At 53.6% G+C, this 17,394-nt stretch overlaps 6 protein-coding genes across 6 annotated transcripts; 5 read left to right on the top strand and 1 right to left on the bottom strand.

Moving 5' to 3' along the window:
* Nucleotides 1–278: 278 nt before the first annotated feature.
* Nucleotides 279–2,702, bottom strand: GCG54_00012872 (Galactose-proton symporter; the record flags this gene model as incomplete). Its single annotated transcript, XM_045412739.1, has 9 exons — nt 279–479; nt 529–839; nt 908–1,102; nt 1,161–1,553; nt 1,646–1,767; nt 1,833–1,967; nt 2,031–2,191; nt 2,246–2,609; nt 2,671–2,702. The coding sequence occupies 9 exons, from the start codon at nt 2,700–2,702 to the stop codon at nt 279–281; spliced, it is 1,914 nt and encodes a 637-aa protein (XP_045268745.1).
* A 1,705-nt stretch (nt 2,703–4,407) lies between these two features.
* GCG54_00012871 (putative vacuolar protein sorting-associated protein TDA6) lies at nt 4,408–6,010 on the top strand (the record flags this gene model as incomplete). The annotated part of the gene is made up of 5 exons (XM_045412738.1): nt 4,408–4,552; nt 4,633–5,065; nt 5,113–5,230; nt 5,287–5,336; nt 5,392–6,010. 5 exons carry the CDS (start codon nt 4,408–4,410, stop codon nt 6,008–6,010), a joined length of 1,365 nt encoding a protein of 454 aa, XP_045268744.1.
* Nucleotides 6,011–7,265: 1,255 nt separating this feature from the next.
* On the top strand, nt 7,266–8,204 carry GCG54_00012870 (putative oxidoreductase; the record flags this gene model as incomplete). The annotated part of the gene is made up of 1 exon (XM_045412737.1): nt 7,266–8,204. One exon carries the CDS (start codon nt 7,266–7,268, stop codon nt 8,202–8,204), a length of 939 nt encoding a protein of 312 aa, XP_045268743.1.
* Nucleotides 8,205–10,064: 1,860 nt separating this feature from the next.
* GCG54_00012869 (putative endopolygalacturonase B) lies at nt 10,065–11,211 on the top strand (the record flags this gene model as incomplete). Its single annotated transcript, XM_045412736.1, has 2 exons — nt 10,065–10,540; nt 10,599–11,211. The coding sequence occupies 2 exons, from the start codon at nt 10,065–10,067 to the stop codon at nt 11,209–11,211; spliced, it is 1,089 nt and encodes a 362-aa protein (XP_045268742.1).
* A 2,069-nt stretch (nt 11,212–13,280) lies between these two features.
* GCG54_00012868 (uncharacterized protein) lies at nt 13,281–13,863 on the top strand (the record flags this gene model as incomplete). Its single annotated transcript, XM_045412735.1, has 2 exons — nt 13,281–13,322; nt 13,390–13,863. 2 exons carry the CDS (start codon nt 13,281–13,283, stop codon nt 13,861–13,863), a joined length of 516 nt encoding a protein of 171 aa, XP_045268741.1.
* Nucleotides 13,864–15,248: 1,385 nt separating this feature from the next.
* On the top strand, nt 15,249–16,677 carry GCG54_00012867 (uncharacterized protein; the record flags this gene model as incomplete). Its single annotated transcript, XM_045412734.1, has 3 exons — nt 15,249–15,704; nt 15,762–15,988; nt 16,038–16,677. The coding sequence occupies 3 exons, from the start codon at nt 15,249–15,251 to the stop codon at nt 16,675–16,677; spliced, it is 1,323 nt and encodes a 440-aa protein (XP_045268740.1).
* Nucleotides 16,678–17,394: the final 717 nt, after the last annotated feature.

Genomic DNA, 17,394 nt, shown 5'->3' with positions numbered 1-17,394 from the left:
ACTATCATAGAGCGCTTGTCGCGCCGGGTCGGTACATGGGCATTGTTATCCAGCATAGATATCTGGGACGGCTACGACATCTTCCCAAGCGTTCAACGAATGATATAGAGACGAACATCTACCGAAAGATCGAAAGATACATAGAACCGATTCGACCGAGCCTCGCAAATCCATCCACTCACGTACAACGGCCTGGTGTGCATTTCTTGGCTGTGATGATTTTCTCTTCCAGTCTTCTGATGAGATCCTGGTATCTGGATCAGATGAGCTCCTGACGCTCACTCGCCGCCACGGTGGTTGTCGGCATTCTCGTCGTGGTAAAGAGGCGGGCAAACTGCAGTCTTCTTCTGGAAGATCCAACGCTTGATCCACCAAGGCAAGACAGTGAAAAGCTGGTAAGAGGCGTGAGTCCGATCAGGAACGCCGAAAACGTAATCTAATTCTTCCAGAGACTTTTGCTTCGTTTCAGGTACGAATAACTATGCTGTGTCAGTGATTTGGTGTAACGCACTCAAGTAGCGGACTCACGAATATAAGACCTAAGGCAACTAAGTTCAGTCCAGCATAGAACGAGAAAGCTCCAGTCGCCGTCATTGCAATCAACATTCGAGGGAAGGTAAGGGAGAGAACGGAAGCCCAGAAGTTGTTGGTGGCAACGGCCCACGACATGCCGATCTCGCGATGCGAAAGGGGGAAAACCTCGGCCGAGTACATGAACGGGACCGGGCCTTCGCCGGGAGAATAAAATGCGGCAAAGAGGTAGACAAAGGTGGCAACGGCGGCGATTCTGGCTGTGCTGTTCTCGCTGTCCTTGTCGATGAGATAACAGAGACCAGCCGCTACACCCAAGAAGTCAACGTCATGCAACAACGACAAAGGTTTCCTTCGGAGCATCGACAAGACTTACCAAGCAAGGTCCAAAACATATTCGGGAACGTGAAGAGCAGCAATGTTCGGCGACCAAAGGTGTCGATCGTCCACACGGCAGGCCATGCGAAGGTGAAGTTAATCAAGCCGAAACCGAAGCTAGCCCAGAGAGCCGTGTAATCGCTGATGCCGCTCTCCTTGAAGATGGTCGAGCTGTAAAAGGAAATAATGTTAACTGTCAGAAGGTTAGCATGTACTGATTGAGTCATTGTAGAGATGGTCTGACGACTTACTTCCGCACATCTGCTGTGCAATCATGACGATGCCAGCAGCCCATGTCGCACGCCTAATACGAGGGATCGTGAACAACTCAACAAATCGAGTGAATAAATTGCTGGTAGTCTTGAGGCCAGCCTCGCGCACGAGAGCGACCTCATCCTCCAATAGCGCATGGATGTAGTAGAGATCGCGGGCCGCCTGTAGAGGTGTATTGCGCAGCCGTAGCAGCGAATGCCAAGCGTTGACCGTCTTGCCCTTCTTCAGGTACCAACGAGGGCTCTCAGGGCAGAAGTACGTGCCAATCACAAGCGGCACAGCTGGGATGAAGGCAGAGCCAAACTGTAGTCGCCATGCGATGTCTCCGGTTTTACCAACAGCAAGGTTGGCGCAAGTGCCCAGGAAGATGCCTGTTCGGTTTCGCAATCAAACTTGTCAGCTATTTTTGAAACGAAGAAGACTACACCTGCCTAACCGCGCCAACTCTGTTAGGACTACTCACCAAAGGCCGTCCAAACTTGCCAAGACATGACCAGCCCGCCTCGGATGAGAGTGGGGGAGTTCTCGGCGGAGAATACCGGAACTGTAACCTCCTTCAAACCCATTCCGATTCCGAGGAGCATTCTGTCAAAAAGAGTTATCAGCGAATGATCGATTGAGTTGTGATCCGGTCGCCGACGGAAACTCACCTGCACACTGCCAGTTGGCCCCAAGTCTGCGATACGGCCATACCGAACGGAGCGAGTACAGAAAAGATGGCAGCGACGAAGATGACGCCACGGCGGCCCAGGAGCTCGTTCATGGGGTCGGATATCCAGCCGGCACTGTAAACCCAGTTTTAGTCGAAGCTTAATGGATACGCGTAAAGCTTGTTTGACGGTACTCACAACAGACATATGGTGATGTACGGCATGGAGTTGACGAAGCCGATAATCCAGCTATTCTTTGCGCAATCACCCTCGTTGGCAACAGGACCGCAGGCAGAGCCAGCAGAGTCGGGAATGCCAAGGGCAGTAGGGAAGGCGAGGTTGGCGCCGTTGGATCCGGTCTGTTTCTCAGTGAGCCGATCCACGTAGAAACGTTTGTAGGATTCTAAACATACCTGATCCCATCCTTGAATAGCTGCAGCAATCGAGTTGAGGATGATGGTGTAGTACAAGGCCCACGGGTGCTTCCATCTGTGGGTGACTTCCTCTCGAAGAGCAATTTTCTCGCTCTCGTCAAGTTCATCCAGAGTCTCGAAGAGGGCCGGGTTCTGCGCCACCAGGGCGCCTTTCTGGAGAAGCGGGAGGATGTCGTCAGGCAAGCCTTGAGTCTTCTGATATACAGCAACCTGCTCCATGAGTTGAGCCTTGGGAATTCCCTTCAGAGGGTTGCGGATCTCCCCCTCGAGATTCTGGGTGAGCTCGGCGATGCTCTGCTTCTTCTCGGCCCCATCATGGTGAAAGACATTGTCCTTGTGGACGCTGTGATATGCATGAGTGAGCTGTCTGTGGTGTTCAACTGAAAACAAGGGTCGTAACTCACGGTGAATCGGTGTCAAGTCTCTTCTCCGACATCTTGTTTTTACTCAAACGTCAATAGTGATAAGTTGCTACAGACGAAGCTGAAAGTGCTGGCAAGTATAGGCGGTCCAAGCCAAAGTAAGAGTCTTCCAGGCCCAACGTGAAGAGCACCAGTCTCAACGGTGAGCAAAATAGGGTCGTCCCGTATGAAGCCGGCGGGATGTAGCGGGGGTGATTAGATTAAATAACCATATTACCCGCAGACGGTATGCCTGACTGGTCTCTAGTAGGCGTTCTCTAGAACCGCGGGGAACGTTGCCCATCCATCGCGTGTACTCATCCGTACTTTCGAATGAGCGGGCGTCTGGCGAATATGTCACCGGGATGTGGAGGGCCCTGAAGTCGTAAAAGGTACACCAGCATCAAAGAAACTTCTGTCTGGCGAACAATGAGGCAGACTAACCAGCCTATCTCAGCAAGATGCGAGCATCCAAATAGAGCCCGTCTCTACGCAAAACTGCGGGGTTACCGCTGTCCCTCTATGCAGCTAATGTTACAGTACAGCATAGCAGCCTGTCGGTGTCGCCTTCAAAGGGTGTATCAAGGCTTGGCCTGGTTGGTCGCATGGCCGTTGGATGATCCCACCCTGACAAGAGAAAGCTTAGGTAGCTTGGTGAAGCTTAGCTGTCTGAAGTACCGGAAAGTACGTGCGCCTCGTCAAATGTCTGCCTTTGAGTGTGTGCAAGATGACGATTGCTGCCGCGTTGGGCCGTGAGTGCGTGGGCAGCGCATTACGCGAATGTGCCCTTGGGCTGTCGAGGCGGCACGCAGGGGTCCGATCACGTTAACCCCCGCCATTGTCAGTAGGGCATACGGTTGAGGTCGGTCGACTCAACCTGTGGGCTTCTCCGCACCAAGCTTCCCCGGATTGTAAATGTGGACTCGTCCGGTAAAGATCATCGCTGGGCTGATTTAGTTGATTTGGTTGTAAGAACGACCAACGGAGATATGAAAGCCTGGTGAGAAGAGCGGTTCCTTTTAGGGCCTAACAGTGCCCACAATTGATTTGCAAGACACATATGCTGGCAGAAATGCTGTCAGATTGATGGACCCGTTTGCCTGGTTTAAGATTCGTCGTGCTACCGACCTCAATTCTGAAGGCATCCAAGAGCTGCGATGGTTCTAGCATTCGTCAAATGATGGCCGGCTCCCGCATCGGATGGCACTCTGCGTAATGTCTCATGCAACCCATCCGTGCCGTGCATCGTATGACTGAGCGTGGCACTCGGCTGGGGATAGCCAACACCAGATCGCAAGACATGGTCTTCAATCGGACCCAACTTCTTCAGCCCCTACGAACTGGTGGGTTGGATGGTAGTCATCACTCTCGTGACCTAATTGCATGCAGTCCACCAAGCTCGTCATGTTCGTGTCGGCCCACTATCATCGATCTCAATCCTGCGCCAAAGAAACACCAAGAGACTTCCCTCGGCGGCATCCAGCCAATTAATCTACGTTAATTGTCAGTGGGGAACGGACATGCAGCTTGGAAAATGCAAGAATTAGAGGGCCAAGCTCCAGCTGCCAATCCGAGTGTTCCGACGGGGGCCTAACGGGTGCCGAAGATACCGGATGCTGACGCTGACAAAGCGCCGCGATTGGACCTTTTGTTGCAACGCAGCTGCACACGACGAGCTTCCTCTCTCGAGCTTATCCCTTAGCTGCGCCGTTCCATCACGAGTGCTGCGAGCTGCGAAAGATGGCGGGCACATCGTCTACTCACGTGCGGGCGTCGATGTCCGGACTGCTGGTCTGCTTCTTCGGCATCTTACTCGCGTACTCCGTCCGGGCGGGGCCGGAGCAGGGGCCGGATGCTCGGTGCCCGGAGTATGTCGCACGTCATGGTATTTGAGCCCGTAAAGTTCTTGCTTATCGTAGGATTCTCATGCCGAAAGGATACGTGACAGCTAATGATGGTTGCCAGCACCGCTGTTATGGCTGCACTCGGATGACCCGTTCAAGCCGAGCGACCTTCTCACCCATGTCCGCCACACTACGCCGACGGTCGATAGGAAGCCAATCGGTGACCTCCCGTCGCTCGATCTCGACAATTTGGAGATTCTGAATGCGTATGGGAACAAAGACCATCTTGCGCTTGTATCCAACGATGATCCATTGACCTATCCGAAATGGCTTTACGGAGAAGCCCCGGACGAGATCGGTCGCATCCACAACTCCACGCCGTGTGTCGTAGTTCTGGTCGAGAAGAACGAGCGCGAGCTGGATGCGTTCTACTTTTATTTCTACTCATTCAACGAAGGCCCGAACATCACTCAAGTGTTGGAGCCTCTCAATCGCTTAGTCAAAGGCCCGAAGGTAGCTTCAGGAATGCACTTTGGGGATCACATTGGAGACTGGTGGGTCATATCATATACGCTTACCGAGCCAGACTGACGACTTTAAGGGAGCACAACATGATACGCTTTAGAGATGGTAAGCCGAAAGGTATTTACTTCAGCCAGCATGTAGATGGCGCAGCGTATGATTGGGATGATTCAAAACTCACAAAAATTGACGAACGGGTATGTAAACCCATCAAGCTTCGTTTCTTTCAGTGCATTGATCTGATGTATCATAGCCCGTTGTTTACAGTGCGCGTGGATCGCATGCCAACTATGCATCGTCAGGGTAAGGCATCATTCCTCGTGGGACAATAGACCTCTCAGCTGACCAAACATCTCAGGCTTCAAGTTCATAATGCAGCTTTAGTAGACTACTGTGACGAAGGTCAGAAGTGGGATCCCGTCCTGTCAGCCTACTTCTACCGTTTTCATGCCGATTCCTTCACGATCACCAGGATAGAACCGCCCGAGCAGTCGTTCCCGAAGCTTGCCTCGGATGCAAACTTGACGTCACTCTTCTACTACACCGGCCGCTGGGGTGATCTACAATGGCTTGATTCCGACCCGCGACAGGAGACAGTGCCTCGCTTCGGACTCAAGCGCTTCGAATCCGGGCCAACTGGACCAAGACATAAGCACCTCGTGCGAAAGGGACTCAAGCCAGATCACAGACGGAAGATGGGATGGACTGAGTGGGCGGTGGGCATTTACATGGCCTGGTACCCATGCTGCTTGAAAGGCTGGAAGAAGTGGGTTCTGTTCGGAGGCATCGCTGTGATTTTGTCCGCCATCATTATTGGAGCTGTGCTTGGTGTCAGAAGATATAGAAGAAGGAAGTACCAGAGACTACAGGCGGAGGATATACCCTTAGATGACTGGGTACTAGAGGAAGATTCTTTACTTTCATCATCAGATGAAGACGATGAGATTGGGAAGGCCGGGAAAAACAAGTCGAAGTAGAGAAGAGCAGAACGAATTAGACAAGACTTACACGATCAAGTATAACGTGTTAGAGATGACTGGCATATTCTTCCAGAATTATTAGATAGTCTCGTTCAAAGTCAAGTTTCGTGCGAGAAATAACGCTCATTAAGGAAAAGTCTGCAGATGTTGTAGGACCCAACATGGCCGGTTTTCTCTAGAACTTCCACCTTCCCACCGATCTCTGTGTTCTGCGCGAGGAAGCATAATGTTGTGTGAAAGTATTAATGAGATAGTTGGTTTTAGCTACTATCAATTCTGAAAGCAATAAATGTCTGTTATTTCACGACCTCCAATACCCTCCCTTTCTTTGTCACCCCTATCGTCCTCGTCGTCTCTATCGTCCTCGTCGTCTCCATCGTCCTTGTCGTTAGTTTTCATTTCCTACATCCTAGGTATCTTTGTCTCCCTAACTGTTTCTATTAGCTTTGTTGTCTCTGTTGCATGTTTCATTCCGATGTGATTTCATCCACACATTCCAATTTGAATATGACGGGAAAGATTATGCAGCAAGCAACAACAGCAAAAGTCTGCCCACAAAGCAAACTCCGACATATTGAACAGGAGCCACATCAATATCGTGAATTCAGATATAGGCAAGTTTGATATCGCCCACATCGGGACGATCCGACAAGAGTGGATCATGATTGCCGAACACTTTGACCTTGGCGCCAAGAATTCTTCACGAACCTTACCGATCGCAAAAACGTAAGTCAGCGGCGTTCAAACAAAGACCATGTCCGTGTCTATATTGCCTCAAATATGTTTTCTTCATCCGTTAGTGAGATTGACAACCATCATATTCGGATTACTCGAACCTCTACGCCGACTCTCCAACGGGATGGTAAATTCATCCGAGACGGAGTCCTCACCTTCCCAAATGCATACAGAATGGCAGTCTGATCTAAGAGATAGCTCCCTCCGGGAAGTCAAACGGTATTTCCGTCCTATGGGCTGGCCAGTACTGTTGATCGCCAGAACGTTAAGACGTCGTCAGTGAAACTCAAAGCGGGGATTCCCTAGTCCCTGAAACTGCAGCACCACCCTATGACCGGTTTTATGGGTGAACAGATGTCGAAACCCGGGACGGTCGGACGCATCGTTTGAAACGGCAAACTTTCTACCATGATGTATTTTAGACACGTGCTTGGCGTTTCTACCTCTGCATCTCTAATTACGGGCAATTTATCCTCATCAAAAGAGATTCAGAAATTCACAGCATACTGCAGATAAGATGGCGACGGCATTTTTGATGGGAGGTTACAACTTCAACCCGGACAAGGACATTCCGGATTTGACCGGGAAGGTCATCATAGTTACAGGCGGAAATGCCGGCCTCGGCTTGGAGACGATTCGGCAAATCTCCAAACATAACCCCGCGCACATTTACCTGGCGGGTCGCTCAAAGGAAAGGGGCGAGAAGGCCATCGAGGAGCTGAAGAAGGGAGGGGCCAGCGTGTCGCCCATTTCGTATCTGCCCCTGGATCTCTCATCATTTGAGAGTGTAAAGGCCGCAGCTAAGCAGTTCAAAGAGGAGTCTCAGCGCCTTGACCTGCTAATTAACAATGCCGGCATTATGTCGACGCCCGACGGCCTCACCAAGGAGGGCTATGAGATCCAGTTCGGCACCAACCACATGGGCCACGCCCTCTTCACCCAGCTCCTCCTTCCCGTCATGAAGAAGACTGCAAACGAGAATCCAGACGTGAGGATCGTCTTCCTCTCCTCCGGCGCTGAAGGCTGGGCACCCAAAGGCACGTACGAATTCGACAAGCTCAAGACCAAGATGCCCGAGATCGCAAGCCGCTACCGCTACGGCATCTCCAAGGTGGCCAACATCCACTACGCTGCGGCGCTCGCCGAGCGCAACCCCGAGCTCAAGGTCACGAGCGTCCACCCGGGCGTCGTGGAGACCAACCTCGCCCAGTCCATCATGAACAACTCCAACTTCCTCGTCGGCATGGTCGTGTACCTCGGCGTCAAGGTCGTGGCGGTGAGCCCGCAGAAGGGCGCGCTCAACCAGCTCTGGGCCTCGTTCAGCCCGGACGTGAAGAGCGGGACGTTCTACCACCCGGTGGGCGTGACCGGTAAAGGTACCCGATTGAGCGAGAACAAGGAGAAGCGGGATGCGTTGTGGAATTGGACCGAAGAAGAGCTACGGAGCCATCTATAGAGAATTCTAGGATGAACTTCGGTAACTGCCCGGGGCCTTGAGGTGGGCAGAAATAACGTGTACGACTTTACATGCGAATGAAGTCACCCGGCAGTCCAGTCTTTTCGTATTGCTTTTTTCTGCCTTGTAACTCCTAGCGCAGTGCGGAGTCGAAATAAAGTGTTCAAAGACCGGCTCGTTTCAAATATGTTGGCTCCCGTGGCTGGAATTGGTTTGCACCTCGCTGCATGATCTCCCAAGACGGTTTGATTTTGCCGGTAAGATTGCGCCGTGAGGTGTTTAGCGCGCCTGAGTAGGCTAGGACCAACGTTAGCTCACCCACACGAATCGGCCAACTAGCAAACTGCCAGAAGAGAAATAGACAGGGTTGGGCGGGCTTGTCGGGACCCGACAACCATGTTTGCAGGTGCCCACATTACGAGGGGAGTTGCATTGTAAATCCGGTTCACCGTTCGTTGGTTCCCCTTCTTTTGATAGAAGGCTCGCCGTCTCAGGACTCGTCTAAACTTGTAACAAAATGACCTGGTCTATCGAATTTCCTAGTATGAAGTGGGATTTGCCCTTGCTTGCCATCAAGCAAGGCCTTTTGAGCCTCACATCCCCCGAGGGCAAGTTTACGCGTCAGCCCGTATCCGCTTAGAGAGCCTCCTATTCCCCACAAGGCGAGTCGGCCGTCGGAAGTCCTAGCGTCTCTGTCTTTTGCAATTAGGGCTTTTAAGGTTAATCACACCACTTTAGGTGAGCCGACAGCTCCGAGTAAGATTGATTAACATGGCTCTGGAATATATGGCAGCAGGCCTCTGCTGGAAGGGATGTTATTGCGAGATCTTTTTTGGGTTGGCCCCGGAACTCATTCCGGCGGTCGGACGCTCGCCGACGAAAATCATGGAGATCATCCCAACTCCTTTTCTGTTTCCCTCGATAGTTGCATGAATCCTGCTGGAGACGTCGGTGGGATAAGGTGGGATATCATTCCCCTTTCTTTTTCCTATTTTTCACACAGGGCGAGCCGCAAAATCCAGTGGAGCATACAGCCTTGCCTTGCCTTCTGGGGCAGAACATGGATGGGATCGGGTAGATCGGCAGGGTAAGCCCAAGCCAAGAAAAAGCCAAGATGCCATTGAGATTGAGCTGCCTGAAGCGGCAGTCCTTCCCAGCGCCCACGATTCGAGAGCACAGCAATGTTTCTTGCCAAGCCTTTCAAAAGTCTTGGGCAAAAAGCTTCGTAGCCACGCTGCAGAAGTGCGGGAACGGTCCATCTGTGCGTCTAGACCACCTCAACAACTTGCAGATGGTTCGTCCCAAGGACCTGGCCGTGATCTCATCGCCGAGCCCGCTTCTCAGAACTTCTGCTCGCCGATATCCCAGCAAGGAGGGCCAGCTCACGCGCTCCACGTGCGCCACGGGAGTGCAGAATTTGAAGCTCGAACCATTTAATGAAAGTGGAGCGAGTCTCCTCAACGGGGGGTCAGCAGCATGGAACCTCCGGCTGCAGGTCCAGATTGGAGGGCTCGCTCTCTAAATCATCGTCTCCTCTGATGAGCCGGGGCATGTTTACAGCGATGAGCCGACCATCCGAAAGAGGCATGGCATTCTAGCTGCTGACAGAGGACGTATGACTGGGCAGACAAACGGCCCAGGATGGAGTGAATCTCCCTCCTTATAAGTAACCTTAAACTTCCCCCTTCTCGAACTGTTTCTAGATAGCTTCATCGTGCTCTTCACACTCACCTTCATTCACTCTTTTCACCACACTCCTTTCAAAACCAACCTCAGTCTCTCTTTAAGAAAGCAAGGACTTTCTGTACATAACTTGAAGTTTATCCTTGTGTTGACCACATCCCATCCACCACCGAAACGATGCGCTTCCTTCCCATGATCGCGGGCTTCAGCGCCCTGGCCGCCGCCGCCCCCGCTGAGCTCGACACCCGCGCCTCGTGCACCTTCACCGACGCCAAGACGGCCATGTCCAAGAAGACGTCCTGCACCGACATCGTGCTCAACAACGTCAAGGTCCCCGCCGGCGAGACCCTCGACCTCACCGGCCTGAAAGACGGCACCAAGGTCACCTTCCAGGGCACCACCACCTTCGGCTACAAGGAGTGGGAGGGCCCCCTCATCTCCGTCGGCGGCAAGAAGATCACCGTCACCGGCGCCTCCGGCAGTCTCATCTCCTGCGAGGGTGAGCGCTGGTGGGACGGCAAGGGCGGAAACGGCGGCAAGAAGAAGCCCAAGTTCTTCAAGGTCAAGATGAACGACGGTACCATCAACGGCCTCAAGATCAAGAACACCCCCGTCCACGGTTTCTCCATCAGTGGAGTCACCAACCTCAAGGTGTAAGTTTTCATGTTCAACTACGCTTTATGTCCCATGATCACTGACACGAGTATGCAGCAACAACGTTGAGATCAACAACAAGGACGGCGACTCCAAGGGCGGCCACAACACCGACGCCTTCGACGTCGGCCAGTCCACCGGCGTGACCATTTCCGGCGCCAAGGTCTACAACCAGGACGACTGCCTCGCCATTAACTCTGGCACCAACATCGTCTTTGAGAATGGCTACTGCTACGGCTCCCACGGCCTGTCCATCGGCTCCGTCGGCGGACGCACCGACAACACGGTCAAGAACATCGTCATCCGCGACTCGACCATCGAGAAGGCCGACAACGGCATCCGCATCAAGACCATCGCTAAGAAGACCGGCTCCGTGAGCGGCGTCACCTTCGAGAACATCACCCTCAAGAACATCAACAAGAAGGGCATCGTGATCCAGCAGGACTACGAGAACGGCAGCCCCACTGGCACCCCCACCGCTGGCATCCCTATCACCGATGTCACCGTCAAGAACGTCAAGGGCACCGTCGCCTCCAAGGGCACCAACGTCTACATCCTGTGCGCCAAGGGCGCCTGCTCCAACTGGAAGTGGTCTGGTGTCTCCGTCACCGGCGGCAAGACCTCCTCCGAGTGCTCCGGCATCCCCTCCGGCTCCGGCGCCAAGTGCTAAAGGATTTCCTCAGTGAGGGTTTAGGCTGGTAGTGGTTGATGTCTGATGAGATCAGCTAGAAGCTGAAGACTTTGCCGCGCGTGGTGGCCGCGTGGTAGACGGCATCATGGCCGTTTCTGCGTCTCTTGAGAGATCGTGGGCTTGGCTAGTCATCGTTCGATTCTTGCATATCTTTCCATGGAATACATATTTCACATAATTCATCTTTTGGTCTCCATATCGCGTGAAATGCTTCGTTGAAACTTAGTTTGAGTGATTTATTGATTTGACTCGTGGGAAAAAAAGGGGTTTAATCTGTGCGACGAACTTGGATCATCGCGGTTCAGGGTGTAACCTGAGTTGATGTGGGCCGTGCCACGAGGTCTTGATGTCGGGCGAAGAGACTAAATGAGCGACATACGTCCGAAACCGAGTTTATTGTAGACCATTTGGAAAGTGATGCAGTTAGGGGCCTTGATGGCGAAAAATGTACCGATGGAATGCGCTCTTTCGCAGAGTGAGGCTATCAGAGAGCCAGGGAGTAGATAATCCTGGGCAGAAAAGTACAGGCTTTAAGCGGGGCCTTCACTCAGATGTTGAGGCCATTCTCACAACCCACATTAGAGAAGGGATTTGAATTCTTCTCAACAACTCAGTGATTGCAGTGTATTGACGTTGCGGGTGACTGGACCCAGGTTAGCCAGAGGCGCGGAGATGAAGCGAGAATTAACATGATGTTCCCTGTCGGGGCAGCTGAGACCTGGCTAGCTGCCTTGTTTGGCGTCATTTAAGCTTTTGACAAGATGATGCCAAGACTTACATTGAGATGACACCGCCCATTTCCCCGCTTAAGATGCGCTTGATAGCAACGTAGCTCATAGTCATGGGATTGGAAGCCATGGGTGAGTTACTTAAACATTTCGTAAGTGTTTCCCGCGAAACTGCTGCCAAGAGACTAAGAATGTTTGGTTTGATGATTCACAGAGTCATGCGCAGTGAGTTTCGCACCTGGTGGTGAACCTCATCTTGTGATTGATTCTTCGTCTCACAAAACGAAAACAGAATATGAGGTGAGTCCAGAAGAGAAGTCTTTTGAGAAAGTTTCACACACGCAGGTGGGGAGATTGAGTGGGTGAATACCGGATAAGAAACGAAGTACAGTTCTCAAAGAGGCCGTCTAATTATCCTGTGCTAGAGCGACTACTTTTCCTGCGTACTTAATTACTTTCATCGAAGACGACGACGGTAGTAGCGACAGCGGTAAGGACGATAATAAAGTAGAGTATGCAACCACAGGAACAGTAGTCATTCTAGCACAGGAAAAATAAGAGGTCTCTTCTCAAAAGAATTGTGGATGGGAGAGAAGATGCATGGTTCAACTCCAAATCTTAAGGCTTGCGGCTGACGCATCTCGGCCGAGAAGGGTCCAAATGAAGATCTCAGATATCCACCTCAAGACTGTTCTGTCTCATCAATGGGTAAAGTGCTCCATAATGTGCATAATTATGACGCTTAAAAGCACAAATACTCTCGGTTATCACCAAGAAAAGTCAGCCTCGTCTCCAACCCGCGTCATAAGCCCCAGCACAACCCGCGAGCCGGCCCGCTCACGTGTCTCCACACCTCGGTGAGCCCTCGGTGAGGATCGATCGGTCGCGCCAACATGATCGATCGCCCTCCACACCTGCAGCACGCCCATTTCATGCTTCTCATCCAAGTTTTCATCTTGCCTCATTTTATTGATCAGAAGTTAAAGAGGGGAGACAAAGCCGCAAGGGTGATGTAATGCGGCGCTCATTGCCCGTCGCGCGACAGACCTGAGGTGGGATATGTGGAGAGGCTGAAGTCATCCCGCAGTGGGTTTGTTGCCTGTGCGTGGAGGTTTTCCTCCGGGCTTGGGTTTGATGTAAGACGAGACCAACATGATGTCATACGAGGCAACGGCGATGGTGATTTATATGCCTGCGATGAGCCTCGAATTTGGGGATTAATAGCAGAACAAAGCAAATCAAACAACTATCAAGGCAACCGACCAAACGAAACCAATTTTTAATACCCAAATTACAAACCAATCACATATCACCATCAAAATGTCTGCGCAACAGAACAAGGCTCCCTCCGCCGGCACTAAGGTACGACTACACCTTGCAATGCGTCTTAGCTTATTTTCATCATGAATAACAATACTAACAAGCGCAGGTCCAACCCGGCGCCTCCGCCCCTACAACCTCCGAGCCCACGGGCCCCGTCCCCGCCGGCTCCCTCGCCGCCGAGTCCGCCGCCAACAACGGCTCTTTCGCCGCCAACAACGGCTCTTTCGCCGCCAACCCCTCAGCTTCCTCCACCAGCACCGGCGCTGCTCCCGGGAGCGGCGCCGCATCGGTGCCCGGTCAAGCCGGCGCAGCGCCGACATACGTGAACAACCAGTACACGCGCGACCCGAACGGCCCGCACGGCAAGAACATTACGGAGGGCTTCGACGACAAGAACACTAAGGACGGCGTGCAGGCCGCGATGAAGGCGGAGATTGGAAGCGAGAACGACCCCGGCCGCGTGGCGGAGCAGCACTTGAAGCTGAGCCAGACTAAGGGCGCGAGGGACGCGGGGCCGAGGCAGGGTGAGGTTGGGGGCGAGACTGTGTATGAGAAGTTGAAGAGCGATGTGCAGGCTTAGAGGGGTTGGTTGTATAATGATTGTATGAGTAGGATACCCGAATGGGTGGATGAATGAGAAGCGATTTCACGTTTCAATGCATTGGAGTCTGTCTTTATGTTGGGTGATGCTGTGGTGAAAGGTTAAGTGCACGCTAAGGAAGGTGATGAGGTCTTTAAGTACCAAGAACTCACCACATGGAGGGAGTCGTCTATGAGTCGAATTTTCTTAAAGCAATTCTGAGCGACAGAGAACGCATCTTGCGGGATGCATGGTTTCGCAATACCAGTGCAAGCTTCTTCAGCCTATGTCCAGCATTCGCATTCAACAATGGGCGCTTGGTCTAGGGGTATGATTTTCGCTTCGCATCTTCGTCTACGTGGCGATGCGCCTTGTGAAAGGTCGTGGGTTCAATTCCCACAGTGTCCAACGTTTTGCCACCTGTGACAATGAGACATATCTTTTGACTCAGCGATGGACGTTTTGAACTTTTGGCTGCTGATGGGATGGATCTGTTCGTCGCAGAGGGTTTGTGACTTTGCCTTTGACTAAGCTTAAGCTTGAGGTTGAAGGTGGATACCTGCTAACGGTCGCCTCGTTGATTGGCCACACAGAAACCATGCCTTCCGTTGACCTTCAGGGGACGGGACGATCGTGGAATTCAATGACTGAATCGGACATTTCTTCAGCATACTTCTTCTCTGGGGGCCGACAGAATATTCCAATTGTTCCATTGCGTCAGGGGAAGGTTGCTCATTTGCTGTATCAACGAGGCTCAGCTCGTCAAGATGGCCTCCAGGGCTGGTTGATGCTTGCCCTGGTCCCATTGCCTCCCGTTCAACGGCAACACTCACTTCAACATGCCACCACAAACGACTGGGTACAAGACACATCCAACTTTGACAGTCACCCATCCGGCATGCCAATCGCCAAATGGAGACATGACAAGAGCCGCCAATGCATCTCCAACAACTCACCGTTCGGCTCGGGCTTCCGCATGCGAGTGGAGCCGGTACAGAATACGGTTGCCTAATTTCTTGTCCGCCGCCCTTAAACCGCATGCCATGCCGCCGCAGCGCCGCGTCTGGGGAACCATCCCGTCGATTCATTCTACGCTTGTTCACTCGAGCGAGGCGCAGACCCGGGCTAATTCATTGATCAACATCATTCTCCGGGCAGAAAAGGCGTCCCGTTGGTCGGCGTTGTCAGAAGCAGCTCTGTTGGTCGTACCCCTGACGCCGCCACACACCGAGTCAGGACGAACCGCCGTAACGGACACGAGCCTGGGTTCTCCCAGCCAAACTCCCGCTCGCGCCAAGTCAAATATCGGATCTTTTTTTCTGTTATTCAGCGGGAACAAGTGAAGGGCCGATGCGCCGGTGGGAATACGAACAGAGCCAGCCTTGATGGGGAAAATCTCCAGAAAGGCGGTCCCGGCTAAGGCCACCACCTTCCCGTCAACAACTACCACCAACACAGCAGCCGCCGCGACACCACCATATTACCACCAACTATCGTCGACCGCGCTGAACTACTGGGAGGAAGACCGGTTCCACAGACTCCATGCGCCGCCGCCCATGAGCAGCGCGCCCGCCGCAGAGAGCTACCAGCTCGAGTCCCTGCACTCCGCCGAGGTCGACGCCGGCAAGCCGCCCTCGCCGTCCCCGTCCGCCGCGTCCATCGACCCGTCGCAGGTGCGCTGGCTCGAGAACCAGCGCAGCCGCAAGTGGGAGGTGTGCAAGATTGTGTTTAGGGCCTGCGGCACGCTCTTCAGCGCCATCGTGCTGGGTATTTGTCTGGCGTGGTACTCGTACAGGCCGAATCTTGCCGTGAACGTTTGGCCTGGGATTCTGTTGGTCGGGGTATGTCGTCCCTCTGGTTGCTGGGAGTTGGTGTGAAACTTACACGATATCACACAGGCCGTGCCATCCTTCTTCTGGGACCTGGCCGAGTTCCTAACACTGTGCGCCCGCTACGGCCGCGGCATCACGCCAAAGGCCCTCATCGGCCTCGAGCTCGTCGTCTCCGTCGTCTCTGCCGTGGCGGCGGGATGGGTCGGGTTGCAGCTCAGCTGGATGGACGGCGACCCGGCGAACAACCCGGCCAGCCTCGCCCTCAGCGCCTGCACCCTGACGGGCATCAACGCGTGCGTCCCCTGAAGCTACTTCGCCCCGACAACACTAACACTAATCCAGCTTCATCCGCTTCTGCCTCTTCATCCGCGCCTGCGTCGAGCGCAGCCGCGAGATCCGCCGCCGCAGACCGCGCGTCATGTACATCCCCGAAACAGGCCAGACAGTCTACGTCGTCGCGAAGCCCTTCCCCAAGCTGCCGACCTGGCAGTCCCAGAACTCCGTCAGGGCGCCGCGCTCGCCGATGCAGCCGTCGAGCCCTCTCGGGAACACCGAAACCGTTGCTGCATTCCCCGATTTCACCGAGTCGCCGCGCCCGGAGACGCCACCGCCGCCACTGCCCGAACGCCCGGGACACCAGCACGCCGCCGCGCTCCCGTCCGCCATCAAACGCAAGCCCGTCCGCGGGCTGCCGCCGCGGACAACGCCGGGCGACCGTGACCGGCACCTGCGGCCGAGCATGAGGCCGCCGCCGGACGATTACGTGCCGGACGAGGCGGAGCTGGAGAGGATGCGGCGGGGGGATGCGCAGCCGCAGCTTATCCTGCCCGGGGATGTGGACTTGAAGTTTGCGACGGGGGCGAATGGGATGACGCCTGCTGCTGGGGACTCGAGGGAGGGCAAGTTTCGGTTGAATAAGAATCTGGTTCTGGGCGAGAGTTCGAGGGGAGGGGCTGGTGGTTCGAGGACGAGGTCGATGTGAGGAGAGGAAGAGGAAGATACCCCCGTGAGGACTTTTACTGGTTTTACGCATGGCGTTGGGGATTGTCAAAATTGCATGGCATGGTGTCATCATATTTGCTATATTTTTGGGATATTACGATTATGAATACATGGGCATATTGAGCCGTCTTTGAAGAATTGATGTTCGAGAGAATTGTCGTTGCTCGATCAGTAGTCTCAATTCCTATGGAAACTCCAAAGTGAAGCAGTACTTGACTTTCAATCAGGCGATGGACATGCGCCTCAACGTCACGTTTCACCTGTGAAATCCCATCCCCCAGTGACATCAAAATCAAAAAAGTCACCGTATTTCCCAGTGGCACAGCAGGTTCCCGGGGGCGCCGCGCCCCGTCGCAGCATGCTTCAGGCCCTGCAGGAAACGACGCGCCCCACCGGGCGCCTCCCGCCAGAACGGCAACGTCGCGCTGTGAATGGACCGTCCGCCCTGGGAGGGATTCAATCGAGCATCTTGACCCCTGTCGCCGTCCCCTTCGGCTTCTCCCCTCGGCCTCTCATCGCTGCCCCTGTTGCGCTCCCAATGTTTCCCGTATCAACACCACCGCTTGCGACGACTTCACAATTTCCGCGTAATTCGACCCTCAACCCCGTCCGATAACGAGACCTCTGCACTACAGAATTGAACATCAACATCGACAGAGCCGCTGAAAGACACCTCCGCATGGCGCCCATGACGCGC

This window comes from Colletotrichum gloeosporioides (assembly GCF_011800055.1).
Source record: "Colletotrichum gloeosporioides strain Lc1 chromosome Unknown consensus_16, whole genome shotgun sequence".
Taxonomy (NCBI): domain Eukaryota; kingdom Fungi; phylum Ascomycota; class Sordariomycetes; order Glomerellales; family Glomerellaceae; genus Colletotrichum; species Colletotrichum gloeosporioides.
The sequence above is the reverse complement of the archived record's forward strand: the minus strand, read 5'-3'. Positions and strand labels throughout refer to the sequence as shown.